Consider the following 23,203-nt stretch of genomic DNA (forward strand, 5'->3'; position numbering starts at 1 on the left):
CCTTAACTTAAAGCATGTGAGCAGACTCACTGACATCAGTGCTAGGTCCCAAGCATATTTTAGCTTAGTTTTCTAGATATCCCTGTGACACAGAAACAGAAGAGGAAGGCACAATTGTTTTTCAAAATAGCTAACAGGTGAGTTACAATAAAGTAAATATAAAATGATCACGGAGGTGCATGTTGTATAACTCTAGATTAAGGAAAATAAGAGAAGAAAAAAAGGAAACAGGTAAGAATTTCCAACAAATAATTTTACTTTTGTATTCCCAAGGGTGTTCTAAAACCACTGGTAGGCAAGGCATTCTATCAGATTTACTAGGAAGCCCACAGTTTCCATCACAGGATTTTATGGAAGAACCCTAAATATGAGTGGGTGGAAAGTTAAGCACCTTATAGCAGTCTGTAATAATTAGGGACTCAATCAGTACCTTATTAACTGTGAACTGGATTGTCCAGGCACTTTGGAGAATGAGGGTAGGGAAGAGTATGATTTTGCTAGTGTTAAAGAACTCTGCCAACCTTTCATTTAAGAAGCTCCAATTACTCTGTATGTTGTAGCACACACAACATTTGGGAAGGGGCACACCTTTGTATAGAGGTCTTTGACTAAGCTGTGTTAGTCTTCAAAGCAGTGTTAACAGAGGCATAGCACTGCATGAATAAATTGAAGGTATATTTGAATCCCAGCCTCATGCTGAAGATACCTGTCTCCACATTTACTGTTGCTGCTTTACTTTTCTGGTGTCAACGCCCCCTATGCTGGGCACAAACAGAGCATGAAAGCTGGAAGTGTGTTTCTTCACCTTCTGAGAGTAAAGAATAAGTTTTATAAAAGCGTGTACCTGTACTGGGTCTGGCTGAGCCAGAATTGGTTTTCCCCTGTAGCAGCCCTCATGGTGCTGTGTTTTATGTTGGGAGCTGGCAGGGTGTTGATAGCACACTGGTGTTGTGGCTACTGCTGAGTAGTGCTTACACAGCACCAAGGCTCTTTCTGACATTTCCCCCCCCCCACAGTGGGACGGGGTGGGCAAGATCTTGGGAGGGGACACAACCAGGACAGCTGACCCGAACTGACCAAAGGGATATTCCAGACCATATGACGTCTGCTCAGTATAAAGCTGGGAAAAAGGAGGAAGGGGGTGGGGTCACCCTTGGTCCTCTGAGGCAACCACTACATGTACCGGAGCCCTGCTTCCTGAGAAGGACTGACATCGCCTGTTAATGGGAAGTAGAGAATAAATCTGTTTTCTTTTTTTTGCTTCCACATGCGGACCTTTGCTTCGCTTTGCTTATATTAAAACTGCTTTTGTTTTACCCACAAGGGTTGGGCTTTTTTTCCTATCTTATTTTCTTTCCCCTCTTTGCCCTGTTGAGAAAAAAGGGGGAAGGGGAGGGAAGTGATAGAGTGACTTGGTGGGTACCTGGCATTTAGCCAAGGTCAAACCACCACAGTACCATATGTTTCCAATTATTACAGTATTAATACATAAAAATGATTAAGAAATATTTATCATTGTAAGGCTTCCTTTCCTGTAAACTGTGCTTATATGTACCCTCTTCAAACAGATCAGATGAAGGTTTTTTTGAACTGTTTCTGTAGATGCTCAAGATTTGAGGACATCAGACAGCAGCCTTGCCAAAAAGTGTTTATGTGCTGACAAAGCCATGAAACACTGTGGACAGATGTTCAGTAATCACTCTGACTCCTCTATGCAAGTCTACATGCACAGCATATATCCTTACTCCACACTGCAGGTCAAACTGCCCATCCCGCGTCTGGACCTGTGTCTGGACCTGGGCTGTATATTTATACACAAAATATTCCCCACAGATAAGTATCTTGATGATTTTTTCCCATATCCCTGCTTCCAGACCCTGGGGTCCCAGAACATAATATGGGTCTTTCTTACTTTTTTTTCTTGCAGTAGCTGTTCCTGGAAAAGCTTCCAGCGTCTCTGGCGGTGGGTCTCCCATTTCTCCAGCTGAGGGACCAAATTCTCCTGCCATTCCTCTTTCAGAAGCTCACATTCTCTTACAGAGAGGCTGGTCACAACAGGCAGGGTCTGCAGAAACAGCTCCGTCACCAAATCTGCTAAAGCATGGGAAGCTTGGGAGTACAGCTCCTAACAGAAGGACAAAGAGTAACAGAGAGATACAGGTGAAAAAGTACACCTGCTGGCCCATTGGAGCTGCTTCACTGCACATCTCCATGATGTCAGTGAGGGAACCACGTCCCTTTGAAGACACTGGGCCAGTGACCAACCCCTAGAGCTAGAATCCAATCCCACTAATGTTTGAGTTAAAAAGACCAGGTTTTGTAGATGGAACAACTTATGTTTTTCTGTTCAAGGCACACAAGGCCATTTAAAATGCAATAGTGTCATGAGCACATGAGACCTTGAATCCTAACTGTTGCCCACATGCGACTGCAGTACGAAGAATAACTTGTTTTACTGCCTATGGCGACGTATAATAAAACACTTATTTGAAAGTTGCTGTGGAAACAATCCAGTGTAGCACACCTCATAGGCACATTTTCAAAGGTGCTGATATGAAATGAATGAAGGCAAGAAAGAAGGAAGAGTTAAAAGAGTACAGCTTTTAGTTAGGCAAAACTGACATTAGTCTTTTTAATAGTTGATGCTGCAAAATATGACACTCTTTAATGCCTGAAGGGCAGAATTATTCAGATTCCTTCTGATGCAGAACAGGTTCAAGCCTAGGAAAACAAACACCTTCTGGTGGTTTTATTAAAACTAGTCCCATATGAGTGGTTTTCAATTGCTGAGGCTGTCTGTTTCACTCACAAGAGTTTGGGTGACTGACTCAGATGCCATCCAAGCTAAAAAGTCTGTTTAAAACACATAATGTCACTGTCAAATAGTGATGATATGAGCTGTGTTTGCAAACTTGCTACAATTTGAGATAATCCCTGAGAAGAAAGAATGAGGGCAGGTAGCCTTCCTCAGTGGAAGAAAGAAAACAAAAACCCATTGGAAAGGTCACACAGACACTGCAGCACTCCAGCAGTATGAAGAGCTATTTTTGTGTGAGTTCCACATGATCTTACCAGTCCAAAAAGCTTTATTGCCTCCTTGGTTTTGCTTTCATTGTAGATCAGTGTTAGCCCTCTTGAAAAACACTTATATTTCTGTATTTTCCCTAAAATACAGCTAGTATTTTTAAAACTCTTTCCAGCATTCCTGTTACAAAACCAAGTCTTCTAGATGTTGCCTTCTTTTAAACAAAGGTTTAATTACAATCTCTTAAGTGATCAAAATCTAGAACCTTTCAATAGAAACACAGAGATATTTATCTAGATGTCAAAAACATTTGTCTGCAGCTCATAGACATGAAAAGTTCTAGTGGACTTGTCTTTTTTGGGGAGATACACTGGTATAATGTACCATTGTATGAGTCCATTCCAACTGTTAGATGTGGTATCATAAAAAAGAAAATAAAACCAATAAAACAACAAAAAAAACCCCCAAAAACCAAAAGACGATGTTAAATTGCAAAGTCAAGAACTCAGAAATAAAGAATGACCAGGACTTAGTTTGCATGTGAAATCTAGTTCTGTGCCCCCATAATGATAAATGTGGGGCTCATGTACTGTTTCCACACTGTTCTGTGTTTAGACTTATCAATACTCATTGAATGGATAGATTTCTTAAAAATCCTAAGTATTTCTCATTTATTGTAAAATATCCAAACTGGGCACTGAATACCAAATCATTATTTTCCTCCTAGGATCCCTCTAGGATGCTAATCACCATATTAATTAACTGTTTCACAAACAATAAAAGGCTTAACAGCTCCTTGCAGTAACCTCTTCTTATGGATAAAATCAAGGCACAACACTATCGGAAGTGTCACTATACCTTCAAGATGAGTTGTCTTGACTTTTTCCACTCTTTTACGTGTTTAAAGCATGCAGGATTTTGAGAATCCAGCTACTAGCTTTGTTTAATCTCAGTGTTCTGAATTCCTGTGAACTGGGGTACAGGTTTCTGAAACTGGGTACTGGGCATAAGTATGAAAATTAGTAGTCAAAGACCCGACAATCGGATACCTCATTTCTGACAACACTTCTCCCATTTCTAGCCATTGCTCACAATCTGGACATGACAGTATCATTAAGGTAACATTTGCTACACAGGTGCATCCTATGCTGAAGGATGGATCTCCCCTACTCTTTAATTATTATAGTTACCAGTTCCTGTTACAACTAGAGTCAGGATTTATACTATTTTAATCATCTGTGTACTTGTGGGCTTGGATTAGCTTGCCAACACTAATGTAAAACGGTTTGTTTGAATTCTTTCTCTGCTGCTACTTATTTTAAAATACAAGTCTCCAAATTCTGGGATTTAACATAAACTGAGAGATCCTATGTTTCTAATCTCCGTATTCCATACAACATTGAAAGAACAATCACTCTATCTCTGTAAATCATCTCTTCTCTGAGCTTTACCAGTCTTTCAGGACAAATTATTTCTCCTGACTCTACTGGGTGCTTAGGGATGTAAGAATTTCTCTTGGGTCTGAAATAGTTCAGAAGCAGACTAGGGGAGTCTGTGGCATTTCTACTGCAAACTCAAAAGATCTCAGGCAGGGTGTTAAGGAACTCTGTTCTTAAGAGTTCCACCTATGGCAGCTAAATCACTTTGCAACACAATTTGCTGCAGAACTGATAGCATTTCCCTTGCAAGCTGACAGCTTGGTATTATTATTTATTAGGAAATCTTTCGCACAGAACAAACATATTACTTGCCTTCATGCCATTTTGTTTAAAGACCAAGTGAATAGGCTTCTGCTTGCACTCCCTGCAGCTTCAAATGACACTGCATACTTAAATTTGGCACTACCAGAGTGGGTACATAGTCACCCAGGAAAAATGTGACTAGGTCCTGCTCCCACAAAATTACTTGCCTACATCACTTCATTAATGTGATGGGACAATTTATCTTTAGATCAAAGGTGCTTAACTATCTGTTCGCAAAATACTTCATGGCCCTCTACTGAAACTGGTGTATGAAAGGACAAGAAAGTGGGGTTAGAATTCCAGGAGCAGTTCTTCACATCAGCAGTCCCTTTAAGAATGCAAACGCTGGGTGAATACATGGAGGGGAAGCAGGACTAAGAAGTATGTTCTTTACATCTCATGAATGTTGCAAACTGGCACGTGAAGCAACCGGAAGCCTTGTCAAGTGCTCTAAGTCCCTGGGACAGTGATTTTTAACAGTACTCAACAGTCTCCCTTTATGTTCTGTTAGAAATTCTCCTCTGTGCAGGACACAAATCCTGCACTTACTGGTCTTATCTGTGGTCCAGGATAACAAAATAAACCACCAGTGGTGACTATCAAAATATTAACTTCTCTTCAGTGTTCAAGGAACACTGGCTTCCTTCATCTGAACACATAATCATATGGACATCAGACCCCAGGAAGTCGTTGAAATCCAGACCCTAACGTGACAGCATGGTCTCCCCAGAGGATGTACCACCACAGGTACAATACGACTGCCACACTGTTTAATGCAGCACTTGGAAAAAGGCAGTGGAATGGCCTTTTAAAATCTGGTAGGGGAAAGTGTAAGTCAACATTTAGGAAAGATTGCAGATGTGATTGGATGTTAGCGACTCAGGCTAACAAAACTACTTGTACTCTAAGGAAGGTACTGGATCTGAAACAGCAAGAAAGTCTCTCTGTGAACAGGGATGGCGCACTACATATTATAAAACCTATTTTCCACAGGAAGAAAAAAGAAAAGAATTAAGAATTAAGAATTCCTACTGCTTCCAGGGTCTTATTTTTGGACTAGAACCCCTACAAAATAGTTCTTACAAGCTTCCTGATATGCCATCTCTTGTTTTTAGAACTTTTACTTAATGAAATTTATTCAAATTGATTCCATTAATAGAATAGCTGATTGCAGTGTTGAATGAACCTGCTTGTAGTACCTGGCAGTCAATATCAAAGCTTTTCAAAAAATCTCCAGAGAAATTCATCAAGCATAAAGAAATACCATGGAGTATATGTAGAAAGAAAATGGGCTCAGATTAAAATGCTGAGTGCATCTGAATTTCAAACAAGGCAATAAATACATAATTTTGTCACAAAACCAGGGGAAATACACAGCCTATCAGATCTCACTACAAAACCAAAGAACAATATTAATACTCTCTTTCAAACTCAAATGATTAAAAGGTTCCTACATGCAGATGAGACCAAATTGAATAGTGAAATTGGGAAGCAGAAAAATGTATTTAGAGAGGCTGGTTTTACTGTATTTTATATGCCAGCCACTGACTAGGATATATTATCTCCAAGATGCAACTGCACAGCTATTTATTAACTTGTGATACAACAGCATTTCATTAAAATAATTAAAATTTCTGGTCAAAGCTGTAGAACACTTTTGCATGTATCTCCAGAAGCTCAATAGTTAGAACACTTGCTTAGGAGGTAAGAGATTCATCTCCCAATCCATATTGTATCTTATTAAGGACAGAGATTCAATACTCAGATGATACATCCCATAAATACTCCAAATGTTCTTGGACACCACTGGCCACTAGAAAATGCTTCATATTATAAACTCACACTAAATGGGGAAAGCTGATTGCATGTACTTCTTCCTCTCTTCTACATGAAGAATTCTGGAATGCTAACTGGAAAATAAAACCAGTACCCTGCTTTTAAGCATCCTAACACCAATAAAACACAATGACATTGAAGTCACCCTTAGCACAAGCTAATAAAAAAAAAGTTTAATTTCCATGCATTTAAAAGGAAGGTTCATTGAAATTCCAGTCTTGCCCCCTCACTGGCCCTTGATTTATTCAGGAGGCAGTTTCAATCTTCTCTTTCTGTATTCCCTTTTTAGAAATGTGCCTTTGTAGATAAGGTTATGTCCTTTACTAGATCTAACCATTAACAAATTGTGAATCCATATAGAGCTAAAATACATTTTCTTATGCAATAAGGCAAGAAGCAAACTTCAGAATGAAGGCTACCTATATCAGGCACCTTGTATCAGCTTTGACTGAAATGACCAGATCAAATTTATCAGTGCCCAAGCCCAGAACTAGACTGAGTTAGCATGGTAAGAGTTCACAAATTTAATCTATTAGATCATGCTGTCTTTCAGCCTTTTTGGAGTAAGTCATAGGACAAAATTTTCAAAAGTGAGCATCTGAGGTGGAGGCCTCTTGATATGGATTTCCATCTGAGACAAGCTGTGGTGATTCACCTTGAAGCTAGCTCTTGGTAGCCAAAAATGCAGTCCACTGTATGAAGGGCATACCTAACCATATCCCATGTTAATGAAATTACATAAGGGAAGTAATGAATAAGCCTCTGACAATCTGTACTTTTTATTTTGACAAAAATAAATTTACCCCTTTTGTTAACAAAGGAAAAAATCAAATACTTTGGTTCAATCTCACATTCATGCTTACTCATTCATAAAATGTTTATTGCCTTGCCTGTTGATAATACTCATTACTTAATAGCTTTTAGTCTAAATTCCTGTGCATTTATATGTTCTGTCAAGTGAAATGAAATAACATTCTGGTGAACTGCTGTCAGGAAAGGGGAATTATAAATGACAGTAAATGGTGTGTTTTTATGGTTTTGATGTTCAGGTTGAGGAAAAATAATTATCTTACCATGGACTGTGTAATTCCTAGCTGTTCATTGATTTCCTTTGTGCAATCTGCATGTCTGTTTTCTTAATAATGAACTGTTAACCACCAACTCTTTTCACTTCTCCTTTCCCTACTGAAATAAGTAGGTAGTTCAAAAAAAAAAGGAGAAAGAAAAGATTAAAGATTGGTGAACATCTGATATGCTAAACTTAAGACAGACTTGCGTTAGGAGCTAGCCATTAATCTTTCAAGAGGTTACAAGAAATGAGAAACAGAACAGGATATATTTGGGCAGGTGTTTTTGCTGCCATGTAAAAGAAAATGATGGCAAAAACCTGGCAGTTGAAAAAGCTACCCAAGCCAGTACAACACTGTTACTGCAGTACAATATCCCTTGTGTACAGGATAACTGCAGACTGTGTGTATGAATATTAGGCTGAGCCATTCAATTACCTCTGACACAATTCTTCCTTCAGCTATGATATACTGTGATAATCAAAATCACTGCCCCCATTTCTCCATTTGCACTTCAAAAATTAGTTATAGAGCCTGTGTCTAGACACAGACTACTCGCCTACAGCGCACTATTTTAATCCACTAGTATGGCTGAAAAGTCCTATGCTATCCTTCAAATATAACTCATTCATTCACTTCAGGCATAAACACATTCCAGTGACCTTAGTTAAATAATTTTAATTGATTTATTCCTGTGTACACAAAACAAACCTACTCAATTATTCTATGCAAACACAGTCAGCTTCTAGATCATTGCATTTTTACATATTTATTCACCAGTTTGGATAATTCTTTGATGTACTTTACCACTACAGGCTACAGTAGTGCTAGTGGTTATATAAATCTATCTTGATGAACTCACAAACTGTTTAAAAGGAGAAAAATGAAAAAATCGAAGAGGCATAGAAATTTGAGAAGGGCTTAGGAGAACATTGTGAGAACAAGGTAAGGACCTCCTCCCACAAGTGAGCGGCACTTAAAGGTAAGTGACATCTTTTTTTCTGTCCCCAGAATATTAATTGGTTCCCTATTTGGTCACGTGGTGACATTTTCCTTGTGTTTTAACATCACTTCGCACTGAGGTTATTTTTCTACTTGTTCATGAAACTAAGTCAGTCAGGCTTGCTTCCCTGCTTGCTTATACTAGAACAAACCAAGGTAGCTGCTGAAATAAGTCAAGACATTCCAGTGCACAACTGAGGGAGGAACAGAGGGCCTAAAATTTTTACCACATGTAAGATGTTGCCAGGTCCTTTTCCCTTGAAAAAAAGGGTGTAACTGCCTTCAAGTAAAGCAGCTAAGGACAATGAACTTAGAGTGACAGCTGGGCACTTCAGCTTCTGTGCCTGGTTGAGTGAATTTGAAAGAGTGCAACCCTTGGGAACTTCATGCTGACTGTCTTCTTTGAGGATTTATTCTGGTTTGTCATCTACAGTGCAAGTTTTGATACAGTAGTTCAATGGAGTTGGATGGTTTAGAAAGTTGATATAGGATGGAGGCACCTATATGTCCTAAGACAGTCACTTTGAAAACTGCTAGTAACTGCTCTTAGCTGAAGGTATGCCTCAGAATGGGACCTAACTAGCTAACTGGATATTATGCATCTCTCTAACACTGCTGCTGTTACAGTACATGAACTTACTGGATATTACTCCAAATGGTCATTTGTCTGAACCAACATGGCTGCTCTTTACTAGGATATTGGTGTTTATCTGATAAATTGCAATACTGAGGATGCCCCAAGGACCATGAAAGCAACTTAAGAAAACAGAGGGCTTGGATGTGGAAAAAAAACCCCACCATGCTTTGGGTTCTACTGCTGTTAATCTGAAAAGTGAGGTGTGATTCATTCCAGTTCTGGTAGTTTCCAATCAAAGATGGCAATGAGTACACAAGCAGGAACTTGTCTGGAACCCTAAATCCTGTAAGTACTGGAGAATATTAAATTGTTCAGCCCAGAAGAAATATGTGATATTTCTTTAATCCTGGGTCAGTAGAGTATGAGCTACCTAGAAGAGGGGGCATATATTGCTAAACCTTGGTTACGGAAAGATTGTGATGTAGATAACACTTTGGCTCCTCTTGGATTTAGGTAATTAGCTCCTAGTAAGACATCTCAGTTTTATTTCCCTTAAATGTAACAGCTACTTGACTTCTGTGTGAGGGAAAGTGTAACTACTTTGTGCAGTTTTGTAAGGCTAATTTTCATTGCAACAAAATAAAAACTGGACTGAACTCTTAAATATTTAATTACTTCTAGTTCTTTTCACTCTATGTTTACAAATGTATGAATGCACCCTTTTTAAATGTCTTGTAGTCTGTCTTTGAATGTCTTGTGGATCATAGGCTGAGGAATATTCATCTAAGTATCTGTGGAGCATGCCAGGATGACTTTAGAGAGTTTAGCTCAGTTTTTTCAGTAATATTGCTAGGTTTCTGTTTCTACTGGAATGATAAAAAAGCAACAAAACAGAACTCTCTCCTGGGGAGAGTACTCCTTTCTAGCCTTCTAACTTACTAACACATGCTTGCAGTTATGGAAATATGGAGACTAAGTGAACAATATAATGTTTAACCACATCTTTAATTTACTTTTTTCCTTGTTCATGGTAGAATAGAAATGGCAGAGTGCAAACCTTCCAAATAAGTGCAAGGCAAATGACTATCAGCTAAGTTTCAGGGAGTACAGACCTTCTGGAATGACAACACAGAGCTCTGCAGTGTTTGCAGATATGTCCAAACTAGTTGGATCTACAAACCAACTGGTTCAAATCCAACTGGGACATAGATCCTGTACCACAGTGCTGAGTATTCCCATGTGAGGGTTGCTTGTACCCAGCTGGTTAGTCTAATGTTTGCTTGCTTAGGTCTGCCTGAGCTGTAGTCACTTCACTTCACTGTGAGTATCTCAAATCCCTATTGCCTTCCCATGGGTATCTTGCCTTCCCCATTGGTAGCAGTAGCTCTTCCCTAGCAGAAACCCGGAGAAACTAAGTGAAAGGGCAAAGCCCTGCTGCTCAGGAAAAGGCTTCTTGTTTGGCCAAGGGGCACTCCTGCTCTGAAAGTGTGGTGAAGCAGAGAGACAAGCAAAGGCATTGTGGTTGTGGGATGCAACTCTTTCCCTTAATGGAAAATCTACTTTTACTTTTATGTCTCAGGTAATGGACAACGTGTTATCACTGCACTTCCCTCAGCTGTAGAAGTCAGAACAGTTCCATTTACCTACAGTGGGGCTATCCTCATTTGTATTTTCTCTTCCTTCTAGCTTATGCTGCCTACAAGGTATATTCAGCAGCAGTCTGCTCTCCTAAAACAGTCTGTAGTATCTGTATTTAGGGTTAAGGGGAGAAAGTGCAGTTGTTCATTATGTTAATTGTCACAATAAAAATGTTTTATTATAGAAAAAAAATGTGCAAATTAAGATTTGTGGACCCTCATTCAACAGATGCCAGTTGGATCACAGTACTTGCAGTTTTTCATGTCTGGCAGTGTTTATTTGGGTCTAGGAATAAGAGAGCAGCTGTAATATGGAATATAATGGCTTAGAGCTGGGTGAATTGGCAGAGTTCAAGTTTGTGCAGCTCTCCTGGCAACCTGGCAATTCTTGAAACACTTAATTCACCCAAACCAATTTTTCTTTAATGGAAAAGAAAACTTAGCTAACAGTGCTGAAAGAAATAGGATTTTCAGTCTGATCTTAGTGTCACTAAAGCAGAGTAAACAATAAAGGAAAGCAATATAATTTCACAAATGAGGTGGAACTCTGCAGGGCAAAAAAAACTGTGTGGTCTCCAGACACTTCATGTGAATTGAGCAAGGGGGTGGAGAAGTTAGTAACTCTGGAGAACAGACTGTGCACAGTAGTATTAGCAGACATGTTGACTTTTCTTAAATTAAATTGCTTTGTACAATTAATCTACTCTAATTCACTGGCATAGCCCTCCCAGCAAACTTTTCTTTTCTCTAAAGCAGTAGTTCTCAAATATCCTGTTGTTTGCACTATTACATAAAACCACGACAAAACTATTTGTTCTAATACAGTGGCTTTATTTTTTTATCAACTGAATTTGAAAAAGCGCACATGGACTAGTGCTAATTAAGATTGTGTGGGTATCTTAGCCTAATGTGATAGGGACTACAAGTTTCCATTATACCCTGATCTGGTCATAATTAATCATGACAAGGATCCTGTTGAGCTGAAAGTGATTAGTTCCAGCCTTATTAAAGGTCACTACTGGCTACAGTTTTGGGCTTCATCAGATAGATCATGTTATCTTAATTTTTTTGGTGCAGACAGAAAATAATTAAAGATGATGTGAAAGCACGAAGCATCTACATATTTTCCATATCAGTAACATAAAGAAGTGTAAAAATATTACACCAAAGATCTGAACTTATTTCAGGGAACTAACACGTGTCAGAACAGTTTCTCTGAGGGAAAAGAGATGAGAAAACTATTTTTGGAGATGTAGTGAAGTTAACTAAGAATAGTATCATCCTACCATGGTGCAGAGGAGATAATTATGCTACATAAATGAAGTCTCTCTCCTGGTAGCAATGCCAGACATCGTACACTCTCAACGTTATTGCAGCCTTGTCAGCCACCTAGGCAGCATGTTTTGGCAGACCACGTAGGTATTTTCTGACTAATAAGTAATTAGGAAATGTAGTGTGTTGGGAAGATTATGGTGGAAAAGGCAAGCTAACGTGGAAGAGCCTGTCTCCATCTCCTGGTTTGCCAGCCTTGCTTCCTGGAGCTGCCGTGATCTCTCCTGCAATTCCTCAATCCTCCCTGAGGCCTGACAATGTGTAGTGGGGTTAGAGGACCTTCAGAATTATTCTAGTAAGTGACACACATCACTAGAGGTGGCACCTTGTAGAGCTCTGCAACAGCCTCTGTGCTTTCACAGTCATCCTCCTCCTCCAGGTCCCACTGTGCTTGCCGATGCTTCTCTAACAGCTCATGGTAAGCCTAAAAGAAACACAACAGGTATATTTAAATAGCTGAAAAGGTTTTCATAGCTTCTTGTGATCCTCTCCTTCCCTTCCCTGATCCCCTTTACATGTACCGTCACAACAGTAAGTGTTTATCTGGAACTGTGACTCAGAGGGAAACAAAACTTGCCTTACCACCTTAATTTGAGCACATTCAGCCTTGAGTATGAAACTGCATAGCCTCAGGAATTTGGGGTTAAGTAATGTGTATCTAATACTGGAAAACATGTGAAATGATCTGATTTGCAACCTGCTTTTCTGTGTATGAATATAATTTCATCATAGCCAGTACTATGAGGTGCAGAACAGCCATTAGACACCATCAGACACCTTAGTTACAGCCGTATCACAGTGTCTAGGGCTTTTGCACTGGGGTTGGTCACCACGTCCTATGGGGTCCCTAAAAGGCTGACTGATGACTTAGACCTGATTTGGTCCTTGGACACAGATTTAAGAGGGATGCAATTTTTTTCTTCAGGATAGGACTGTGATGTGTTGGCAGGCTCGTGTGCTGTAATGGAAGATCAAGTTTCACAAAGAACATCTCATTCTATAGACTAGTGAGTGGTCTTATACATAAATACTCCATATTTTGAATTAAACTGCCAAGTGGCCTCTTACATTCCCACAGTAAATATGGCTTTCTTCATTAGGTATGTCAATAGGGCTCTTTTAAAGGGCACAGAAGTGCTCATAAACTCTTCATGTACAGGTCATTCTCATAGAGGTTGACTTTAAAATTCACACTTATCATGAAATTGTAGTCCACCACAGAATTTGACAAGTTAATTGCTGTAACTTGTATGTCCACAGGGCTGAGCAAGACTGGGTTACTGTAACTGGCACTTTTTGACTGTGTGCTTCACTTGATCATTCTCCTATTCTCTGCCAGTAAAAAACAAAACGAAAATGCTCCTTTTTCAGTGGAAACACAGATGAAGGAGACAGAATGATAGAGAGACTCTAACCTTTGTTATCTAGGTTATTCTGTCATAAAAAAATCAAGAGCTGCAGCAACTAAATCATTACCATCCACCTTGCATTCAGAAGAAACTGATGTGAACAAAGTTCACTGCAAAATCCACCTTCTTAGTTGGCAACTGCTTAAAATTCAGCAGAAAGGTCAGTTACTGTTGAAGCTGCTACCATGGTGGTGTGAGCCCTTTGATGAGATGAGAAGGGAAGACAGAGGAGAGAAGTGTATTTGATGGGTACAACTCTGGGCTCATGGTGAGGGTTCAGGACCAACTGTTGTGCTGATTTTGGCTGGGATAGAGTTAATTTTCTTCATAGTAGCTAGTACGGGGCTATGATTTGGATTTGTGCTGAAAACAGTGTTGATAACACAGGGATGTTTCAGTTACTGCTAAGCAGTGCTGACACAGTGTCAAGGCCTTTTCTGCTTCTCACCCCACCCCACCAGCAAGTAGGCACAAGAAGTTGGGAGGGGACACAGCTGGGACAGCTGACCCCAACTGACCGAAGGGATATTCCATACCATGTGATGTCATGCTCAGGATATAAAGCTGGGGGAAGAAGGAGGAAAGGGGGGACATTCAGAGTTACAGCGTTTGTCTTCCCAAGTAACCGTGATGCATGATGGAGCCCTGATTTCCTGGAGGTGGCTGAACACCTGCCTGCTGACGGGAAGTAGTGAGTGAATTCTTTGTTTTGTTTTACTTGTGTGCATGGCTTTTGCTTTACCTATTAAACTGTCTTTATCTCAACCTCTCCCCCATCCTGTTGCAGGGGGAGTGAGCGAGCGGCTGTGTGGTGCTTAGAGGCTGGCTGGGGTTAAATCGTGACACTCCTTCACTGCTGAACTTGCTGTGAAACCATGAAACAGGTTTAAAATAGCTCCTCAGCGCTGAGGGTATTGTTGACACAAAATAGTTACTGGACTATTTAAGTCAAATCATGGGAGCTGCAAATAAATACATAATTTTCTTATTCTTCAGAGTCTCTGGACTCAAGACCCCATCTTTTCTGGGACAAAAGGCTCTCTCCACTGTGGCAGCAAAAAGGCTTAAATTTCTGACTTGTTTTTTTATTTGCATACAGGCATTTCATAATACTAAGACTCAGTTGTGTTCTGTCCTGCAGCATGAAGTGCAAGTTGCCCATTTCTGCTCAGCCTGTCATAGCAGACTGTCAGTCTACTATTTAATTAAGTATATTTGTTAGCTTTCTAAGGTGTACAGAATAGAGCATCTCTTGCACAAAACTGTGTGGCTCTAACTTTGTAGGGGAGAGGTCTTAATACAAAATTTCTAAGCTTTGTTTAATGAATTTGGGATGTGTCCAAGAGTTCTGAATGATGTGTATAAGGAAAATACATTCACAAGTTCTTAATGGCTACAAAAACGTGTGACAGAATTATCTGTCTCAAGTTATGAAAAGCCAAAGAGGTAAAATGTGCTCTACTGTTCTAAAGTGCCTGAAACCTTCTGTTTTGAACTGAGGTGTTGCCAGGCAGGTGTTGCATACAAGAACAGTAACTGCATTATCCAATTCATACAATGTAATTAAAGAACTTGGCCCTGCAGTACAAAATTGCAGTGTTGAGATCAATAAATTTTGACAGTTTGCTACAGCTGGAATCTGGGTCTTCTCATATAGTAATTTATCTAAGTTATTAGATTTCATCAAAAGTTTAATGCTGCTGGATGTAACCACTTTAACCTTAAATTATTTCTTTTAATGAAAATTAAGGATTGATTTTTTTTTAATTTCTTAATAACTTGGGTCTGTAGTTCTCAGCAGTTATAGGAGTTTTGCAGCTCTCAGCATTTACAGCTAAGAACTCTTGATTTCGTATATACATTCTGAACAATAACAAGAGCTCTATAGAAAATATGGCCATGAAAACATTACACTGGCCATTGTATACCATATTAAATGATCTATTGCAAACCTTCTCTAAGGTATCCTGCCAGCAACCATAATGAGTTTTCCCTCTGTTTATGTGAAATTTGATAGTCTTTTGAGCCTCAGTAACCTCACTCATAGAAAAGCAATTAGATCAGCGCAGTCTGCTTTCTTCTGTAATGCAGGCCAGATACTTTACTCCAGAGATTTCCTATATTGAACCAAACACATAGTATTTAAGTAAAAGATGTTTTCTACTAAACATGCAATCTAGCATTAACACCCTTCAGCTTTTTGTTCCAATGCGACAAGACCAACACTGGAGGAAAAGCCTCTAGGCAAGCCCAGGCAACAGGGGATCTGACCCTATCCTACCTGTGCTAATGTACACAATTCTCAGGAGGACTCAAAAATCCGAATTTTATGGAACTGGAAGAAACCTGAAATATATTTGGCCTTAAAAACTAATGGAACACTGAGAATACGCTTTTACGTGCTCACCTTAAGAAAATCATGAACATCTTTATTATGAAAAGTTTTACTGAGGAGACTCCCTTGTTCAGCTTTCTGTCTGTGTGTGAACACTTCTCTCTTCTTTGCACGGCACTCCAGTCGTTTCAAGATCAGGTCTTTACTTTGCTGGATACATTCTGGAACATAAACCACTAATGATTAGATACCACAACTCCACAGGGAGAAAGTAGCATCTGCTACTGTCACAAAACATAAGCTCACAGAAATCTGTTAGTGAGTGAAATAGGCAAGTAATTACCATGCAGGATTTCAAATTTGATTCTTATCCTGATAGTCTTTTTAGATGTGAACTTTTGGGTTGTTACATGGCACTTAAATCTATCAGGTTTTTTGATCACTACCATCCTGCACCCTCCCTTTCACTAGTGCTGCCTTATGAGAAAGCAGTGTGTTAGTTCAAGAAACAGGTTCCCACCTGCAGCACCCCAAACCTCCCCCTCCTGCTTTGGGAAGGTCCAGAAGTGGCTCATTATCCAACTGCAGATATGCAAATGTTGCTGCAAGGACAGGTGCTGTAACATATGGCAGGGAGAAAAGGTCTAGAGCAGTGCGAGTTCAGATTAGCTTGAATAGGCATGCAGCCATACCAGGCTTCCAGAGTGACTCATCCAGGGACCTGCAGCAAAAGTTGTCAAGGTCCCTCTGATTTTGTGCAAGTATTGTGAAATATTTGGGACCGAGTTCTTCCCCCCTTCATTCCCCCTATAGTTTCAAATGATTTATAAATTCATGAGTCTATCTGGACCCTGTGCTGCAGAGTGGAATTGATGCTTTTGATGTTCTACCACTACTTCATGTCTGCCTGTCTGCCTAAGAACTTTATTAATTTCCCCCACTTGCCCCATCCCAAACCAGTACTTCACTCCTGACACAGGCAGCTAAAGGGGAATGCAAAGGAATAGTCATCTATCTGTAGCTCTTGTTCTGCCACCACTTCAAGCTGCTTTAACTATGAGAAATTATTTTGTGGAGAAATAAAGGAGTACACTGCCGTAGCACTGAGCATGTTACTTATTCTCCATGCTAACTTATTGTGCTTATCCACAGGCTGATGCCGCACTGACAAAACACTTGAAAGTGCACTGAAAGTACAGGAGAGCCTGTAATAAAAATGTCATCTGAACAAATGTAGCAACTGTTATTTTTAAACACTGCTTGATTCTTTACTACTTCCTTGTTTGTTTCCTAGAAGCAAATCTTGCTGGCTTTGTGTTCTGCTTGTGAATTATAGGTATAGTTTTTAACTTACGTATTTAGGAGCTCATAAGCAAGGCCAACATAGACTCTCATGTGAAAATGCTGCACTCCAGATACTTTTTTTTTAAAACACATTTCATTTCTATCTAAAACCAGAAGGTTGATAATGCCCTTCTGTACAGGCTGTACTAACTATAATATATAGCTATGTATAACTATAAACACCTACTTTGCATAAAATCAAGGCCTTGACAGAGTTATTTTTGCTTTGGAACAAGAGAAACTTGACAAAAAGGGGAAAAAAAACACCCACCGATGTACATTTATGCTTAAGGAATATTAGTGGCTAAACCTATGCAAAGAATATGAACTAGGCATGCCAGCTTTAGGAGCAAACATCCATGAAATAATTTGAATCATGATATACCTGAATTTATGAGTATCACCAAACTGTTCATATGGTTAACTGATGTTTTTAAAGTGGAGCAAGTCTGCAGCATGGGAATTCTGATCTCCTTCTACAATGAAATGACTAGCTTGGCAGATGAGGGAAGAGCAGTGGATATTGTCTACCTTGACTTCAGCAAGGTTTTTGACAGTCTCCCCACAGATCCTTAGAGAGAAGGAGACAAAGTATAGGCTGGATGAGCAGACAGTGAGATGGATTGAAAACTTGCACAAAGTCCACCTGTAAGCCAGCGGTCTACCCCAGGGCTCAATACTGGGTCCAATCCTGCTCGGTATCTTCATAATGACATGGAAGATAAAATGCACCTTCAGCAAGTTTGCAGAGGTCACAAAAAATGGGAGGAGTAGCTGCCATCCACAGGGCCCTTGACAGGCTGGAAAAATGGGTTGACACAAATCTCATGAAGTTCAACAACGGGAAGTGCAAAGTCCTGCACCTGGGGAGAAGTGACCCCAGGCATCAGCACATGCTGGGGGCCATCCAGCTGGAAAGCAGCTTGTCAGGAAAGGACCTGGGGGTTCTGGTGGACACCAGGTTGAACATGAGCAAGCAATGTGCCCTTGTTGCAAAGAAGGATAATGGTATCCTGGGCTGCATTAGACAAAGCATTGCCAGCAGGTGGAGGGAGGTGATCCTTCCCCTCTACTCAGCACCAGTGAGGCTACACCTGGAGTGCTGTGTCCAGTTTTGGGCTCCCCAGTACAAGAGACATGGAGATACTGGAGACAGTCCAACAAAAGGCCACAAAAATGGAACATCTCTCCCTGTGAGAAAAGGCTGAGAGATGGAGCTGTTCAGTCTGGAGAAGAAAATGCTCATGGGGGATCTTATCAATGTATATAAATACCTGGAGGAAGGGTGCAAAGACAGAGCCAGGCTTTTTTCTGTGGTGCCGTGACAGGACAAGAGGCAACAGGCACAAACTGAAACATGGCAGGTTCCCTTTGAACATCAGAAAACACTTTTTTATTTTGATGGTGACTGAGGACTGGCACACGTTACCCAGAGAGATTGTGGAGTCTCCATCCTTGAAGATACTCAAAAGCCATCTGGACATGATCCTGGGCAACCAGCTGTAGCTGACTCTGCCTGAGCAGGAAGGATGGACCAGATAACCTCCAGAGGTCCCTTCCAACCTCAACCATTTTGTGATTTTGTGAATTGCTGACCATGAGATATGGCACAACTTATTGACATGAAGCCTGAAAGTGAATGAGCAGGACTGCAGCAAGAATATACTGCAACAACACTACACTCATTCTGACTATTCAGTTCGCTGAACTCTAACCGTAATGCTGGTTTGCTAGGTCAATTTTCTTTAAATATGTCCACAAGTAGCAGAAATGGTTCTGGAAAATGTGTGGCAGTAAAATACTTCTCGGTTTTCCTTTTGGCTGAACGTGTACTACAATTTTCCATGAGTGCTGATGGGAAGTGCTGAGCCCACTGTATCACTGCTTGACAAAGCACCTATCAGAGAAGTTGGGGGTGTGTTTCTGAACACGTTGGCCGTCAGGTAACAAGCAAAGTGACACAGGAAGAACCTTAAATCAGTGGGTCAGTCAGTTTAGACTTTGTTATAATTGTGTACTTCATAGATAGCCCATGTGAAAGGGTGTAAGAGGAAGAGGAAAATACTTAATTTTTAAAGTGTTTTAGTCTGACATAATAAAAGAGAGGTTTATCTGAAGATCCTAAGCCTTAAAATTATCTTTTCACAAGAGTGATAGCACAACTGTGTTTTCTGTATCTTCTGGCTCCACACGGTAGCAGGAGATCATAAGACAATATGATACACATACACAGTTATTACAGTCCCTAACATTAGCCAGCATCACCAACAATGTCAAGTATGTGAACAGTAAATGGAGAAATCTCTCAAATACTTGTAACATCAATGTGACTCTTCTTCAATCTTCAAATTAATGAAATAAGGTATAGATTATATGAACTGTAGAGTAAGTTGGCCTGGAACAAGACCCCTGTACTCGGCACTGGTGAGGCCGCACCTCGATTCCTGTGTTCAGTTTTGGGCCCCTCACTACAAAAAGGACACTGAATTACTCGAGTGTGTCCAAAGGGCAACGAAGCCGGTGAAGGGTCTGGAGCACATGTCATACAAGGAACAGCTGAGGGAACTGGGGTTGTTTAGTCTGGAGAAGAGGAGGCTGAGGGGAGACCTCATCGCCCTCTACAACTACCTGAAAGGAGGTTGCAGAGAGCTGGGGATGAGTCTCTTGAACCAAGTAATAAGCGATAGGACAAGTGGGAATGGCCTCAAGTTGCACCGGGGAAGGTTTAAACTGGATATTAGGAAGCATTTCTTTACAGAACGGGTTGTTAGGTGTTGGAATGGGCTGCCCAGGGAGGTGGTGGAGTCCCCATCCCTGGAGGTGTTCAAGAGTAGGGTTGACATAGCGCTGAGGGATATGGTGTAGTTGGGAACGGTCATTGTTAGGTTAATGGTTGGACTAGATGATCTTCAAGGTCTTTTTCAACCTAGATGATTCTGTGAAGAACTAAAAGGCTTAAAAACAAAGTTCCTATTCTAAGCATCCACCCTTCACAATAATAGTGTTCTTGGCCAATTCATCAACACCTTTTTAAAAGAGGGTACAGGGCTGAAGCCATAGTATTTTTAGTATTTAATACAATGAGAACTATTTACTATTTCATACAATAATGAGAACTCATACCCACATTTGTTAAGTCATGAGATCCAGTCTAAATACTCACCATTACTGAAATGTGCCAGTTGTTCCCAGAAGGCCTTGTGCAGATCTGTTAAAAGTTCCTCCTTCTGTCGGACTGAGAGATTATTCTTTACAGTTAAATGGTCCAGAATGTTTGACACAATGTTTAATCTACACTTGCACTCTTCTGGTATATAGGACTTCAGTGAATCAATCATTTTTACCATAAGCTCCCAGTTGAATAACCTTTCCTGAATGTCCTAAAACAAACATAAAAAAATCCCATTTAGAAACCAAGAACGGGTCTTCGGTTGTGCTTGTCCTTTCATTGAATTATTAATTCCCACACTACACAGAAAACCAAGGAGGCTTCTCAAGACCATGTGAATAACAATCTTCATGTATTTAAATACTTCTGAAAATCTTGACTGGTGTAGGATAGCAATGGGTTTATTGCACATTCAGTTGCAAGAGCTCATCTAAAACTATTGGTGGTTTTCATTATTTGTAGCTGTCAAGAAGACATTGAGGCAGCAAAGGACAACAACAAGCTTGCAGAACAAACTTAAATACTCAAGGGAGAAAGATGGACAGAAGGGCAACATGGAAGTCCTAGACCTCTTTTCACGTTACTATATGGCACACCAGTATGGGCCTTCATTTTGAAATGAGGACACATATTTGATTTTGATACTGGCATTCCTTCAAGTATGTGGTCAGACGGAGTTCAGTGAATACACTAAAAATCTGTGTAACTGCCTACGGCCTAGAAGATTTCATTGCACTAATAAAGAAGCAGACCAGGATTACAGTAGGGAGCAAGATTTCTTGGGTGAAACTGCAACTGCTTTAGACAATGCTGCAAGGTTGGAAAGAGTGTGACAACTCTGTAGGTAATGGAGACACACATACAATGACCTTCGCAATGAGAGGTAAACACCACAGTAGTGACTTCAGGTAGGAATATTTCCTGGATCTGTATCAAAACACCTCATTTGAAGTCTGCCCATCTGAAGGAACTTACTGTACAGTAGCCCCGTATGGGTCAAGTCTGATCAGCTGCAAAGACTGTTTTCATACCTGGCCAGCCCAGTTTACTTAGCTGCTCCACCACAAAACTAACAAGCTCATAACTACTGTATCTGTTTATTAGTAAGGCAAATAAAGCCAGCTATGCATTTATTCTCCAAATTCCTAATAAATGCAGTGGGTCAGATTCTGATTGTACTGTTAATCTATAAATTCCAAGTAATTCTTTAAGGATGCCCTGTAAAAAGAAAATAAAGACTTAACACAACATAAAGCACAGTGCTGATGCATTTATAAACATATTTTTCCCTCTTAAGACCATATCATTAAGAGATGTTAAGGGTTTTCAATTCCAGTTAAAGTCATTGGACACACAGAATCACGCTCAAATTTAAATTAGGATTTCTTAGTCAAAGTGGAATAAATATATTGAAAGAAAATGTCCTAATGCCCAAGGTAACAATTCTCCTTCATCATTAGATCTAGTGCTCTTGCTCCTGGCTCCCTGGCTGCATTAATATCACTTTTTTCTAACATGACTGCCAAAATGGTATTTTGAGAATTAGAACTCAAGTGCAGAGAGTTCACCCTCCTGTGAGTCTAATAAACTTCAATGGAAGTTGAGCTCTTTGCAAAAAGCTGAAAGAGACAAATGGAGTAAGCAGCCTACATCATTCCTGAGGCTGGATGAACAGACTCTGTATGCTTACATCATTCTTTATGTTCAGATTGACTACATCTCTCTCAACTTTTATTTCTTTTTGTACTTTACCATTGCCTGCAAATCTTGAGATTCACTTAATAAGCTTTCTACTGCAATCATCTTCTCGGTCAGATCCATCCTTATCTTTGTTGCTTTGGCACTTGAGCATTTTGATTGGTCCAAAAAAGCCTGCTGGGCTTTGTCAGTCTGCTTCCAGAAAGCTTCCATCTGTGAAATACGAATCAAAAACAATCTATACTCCCTCATTAATCATCTAGTATTTCACTACAACAAGAGGCATACCAGTCTACTGAGATACAAGTCACTGAGACTACAGACAGCTTTCAGTATTAGTTACAGCGAACATTTCGCAAAGCTAAAGAGCCTATTTACTATATGATTATACACATGTTGGTGGCACATAACCAGTAGGTCAATCCTGACCTTCTTAAATGTAGTCATTCTGTATAACTCACGAAGAATTTGTTGTTAGTTCTCCACATATTGCATCTATAAAAGCCTATTATGTTGTTAGTATTAATGGGAAAACTAAAAAAGATAAACTGCAGACCTTTTTTCTGGGAAGTTTATTTAGCTGTAGGAGCAGGCATTTCAGGCAAACAAGATTTTTGCTAAAAAAGGAAAACTGAAAATTGTCACTGTTTTACACCATCAAAGCCTTTCATAGCCACATGCTACATAAGCACTTTATTAACTGCACTGGAATTAAGTACTTTATGCAGTATCTGCACAGTGTATGTGTCTATTCTGATGTATTATCATATGGGTAGTCTCTAGTTTTAGGCTCCAATCCCACAAACACCTATGACTGTGCACAATGGTAAATATTCTGTGGTCTTTAATGGGATTACTAGTACACATAAAGGTAAGAAAATGTATCCATCACCAAGATATGTATTAAGTATCTGTGAGTTTTGAAAAAAACTGTGACCATGGCATCTGTGAGTATGGCAAAAAACCTCTTTATATTATTGAGGGAGGAGTGGATTAGCTCAAGGTCCTGATCTATATGAATCTGCATACA

The 23,203-nt window shown here is 39.9% G+C and overlaps 1 protein-coding gene across 2 annotated transcripts in view; it reads right to left on the reverse strand.

Annotated features, from left to right (window-relative positions):
- The window catches only part of EVC (EvC ciliary complex subunit 1), a 60,609-nt gene that overhangs the window by 22,897 nt on the left and 14,509 nt on the right, over nucleotides 1-23,203 (reverse strand). For both annotated transcript variants that reach the window (XM_074822107.1, XM_074822106.1), the window contains exons 8-12: nucleotides 22,228-22,386; nucleotides 20,470-20,686; nucleotides 16,035-16,183; nucleotides 12,544-12,642; nucleotides 1,913-2,125 (exon numbers count right to left, since the gene is read on the reverse strand). In XM_074822107.1, the coding sequence (XP_074678208.1) occupies nucleotides 1,913-2,125; nucleotides 12,544-12,642; nucleotides 16,035-16,183; nucleotides 20,470-20,686; nucleotides 22,228-22,386 (837 nt within the window). The remainder of the gene's footprint in view (nucleotides 1-1,912; nucleotides 2,126-12,543; nucleotides 12,643-16,034; nucleotides 16,184-20,469; nucleotides 20,687-22,227; nucleotides 22,387-23,203) is intronic.

The sequence above is a fragment of the Strix aluco genome, chromosome 4 (genome assembly GCF_031877795.1).
Source record: "Strix aluco isolate bStrAlu1 chromosome 4, bStrAlu1.hap1, whole genome shotgun sequence".
NCBI classification, from domain to species: domain Eukaryota; kingdom Metazoa; phylum Chordata; class Aves; order Strigiformes; family Strigidae; genus Strix; species Strix aluco.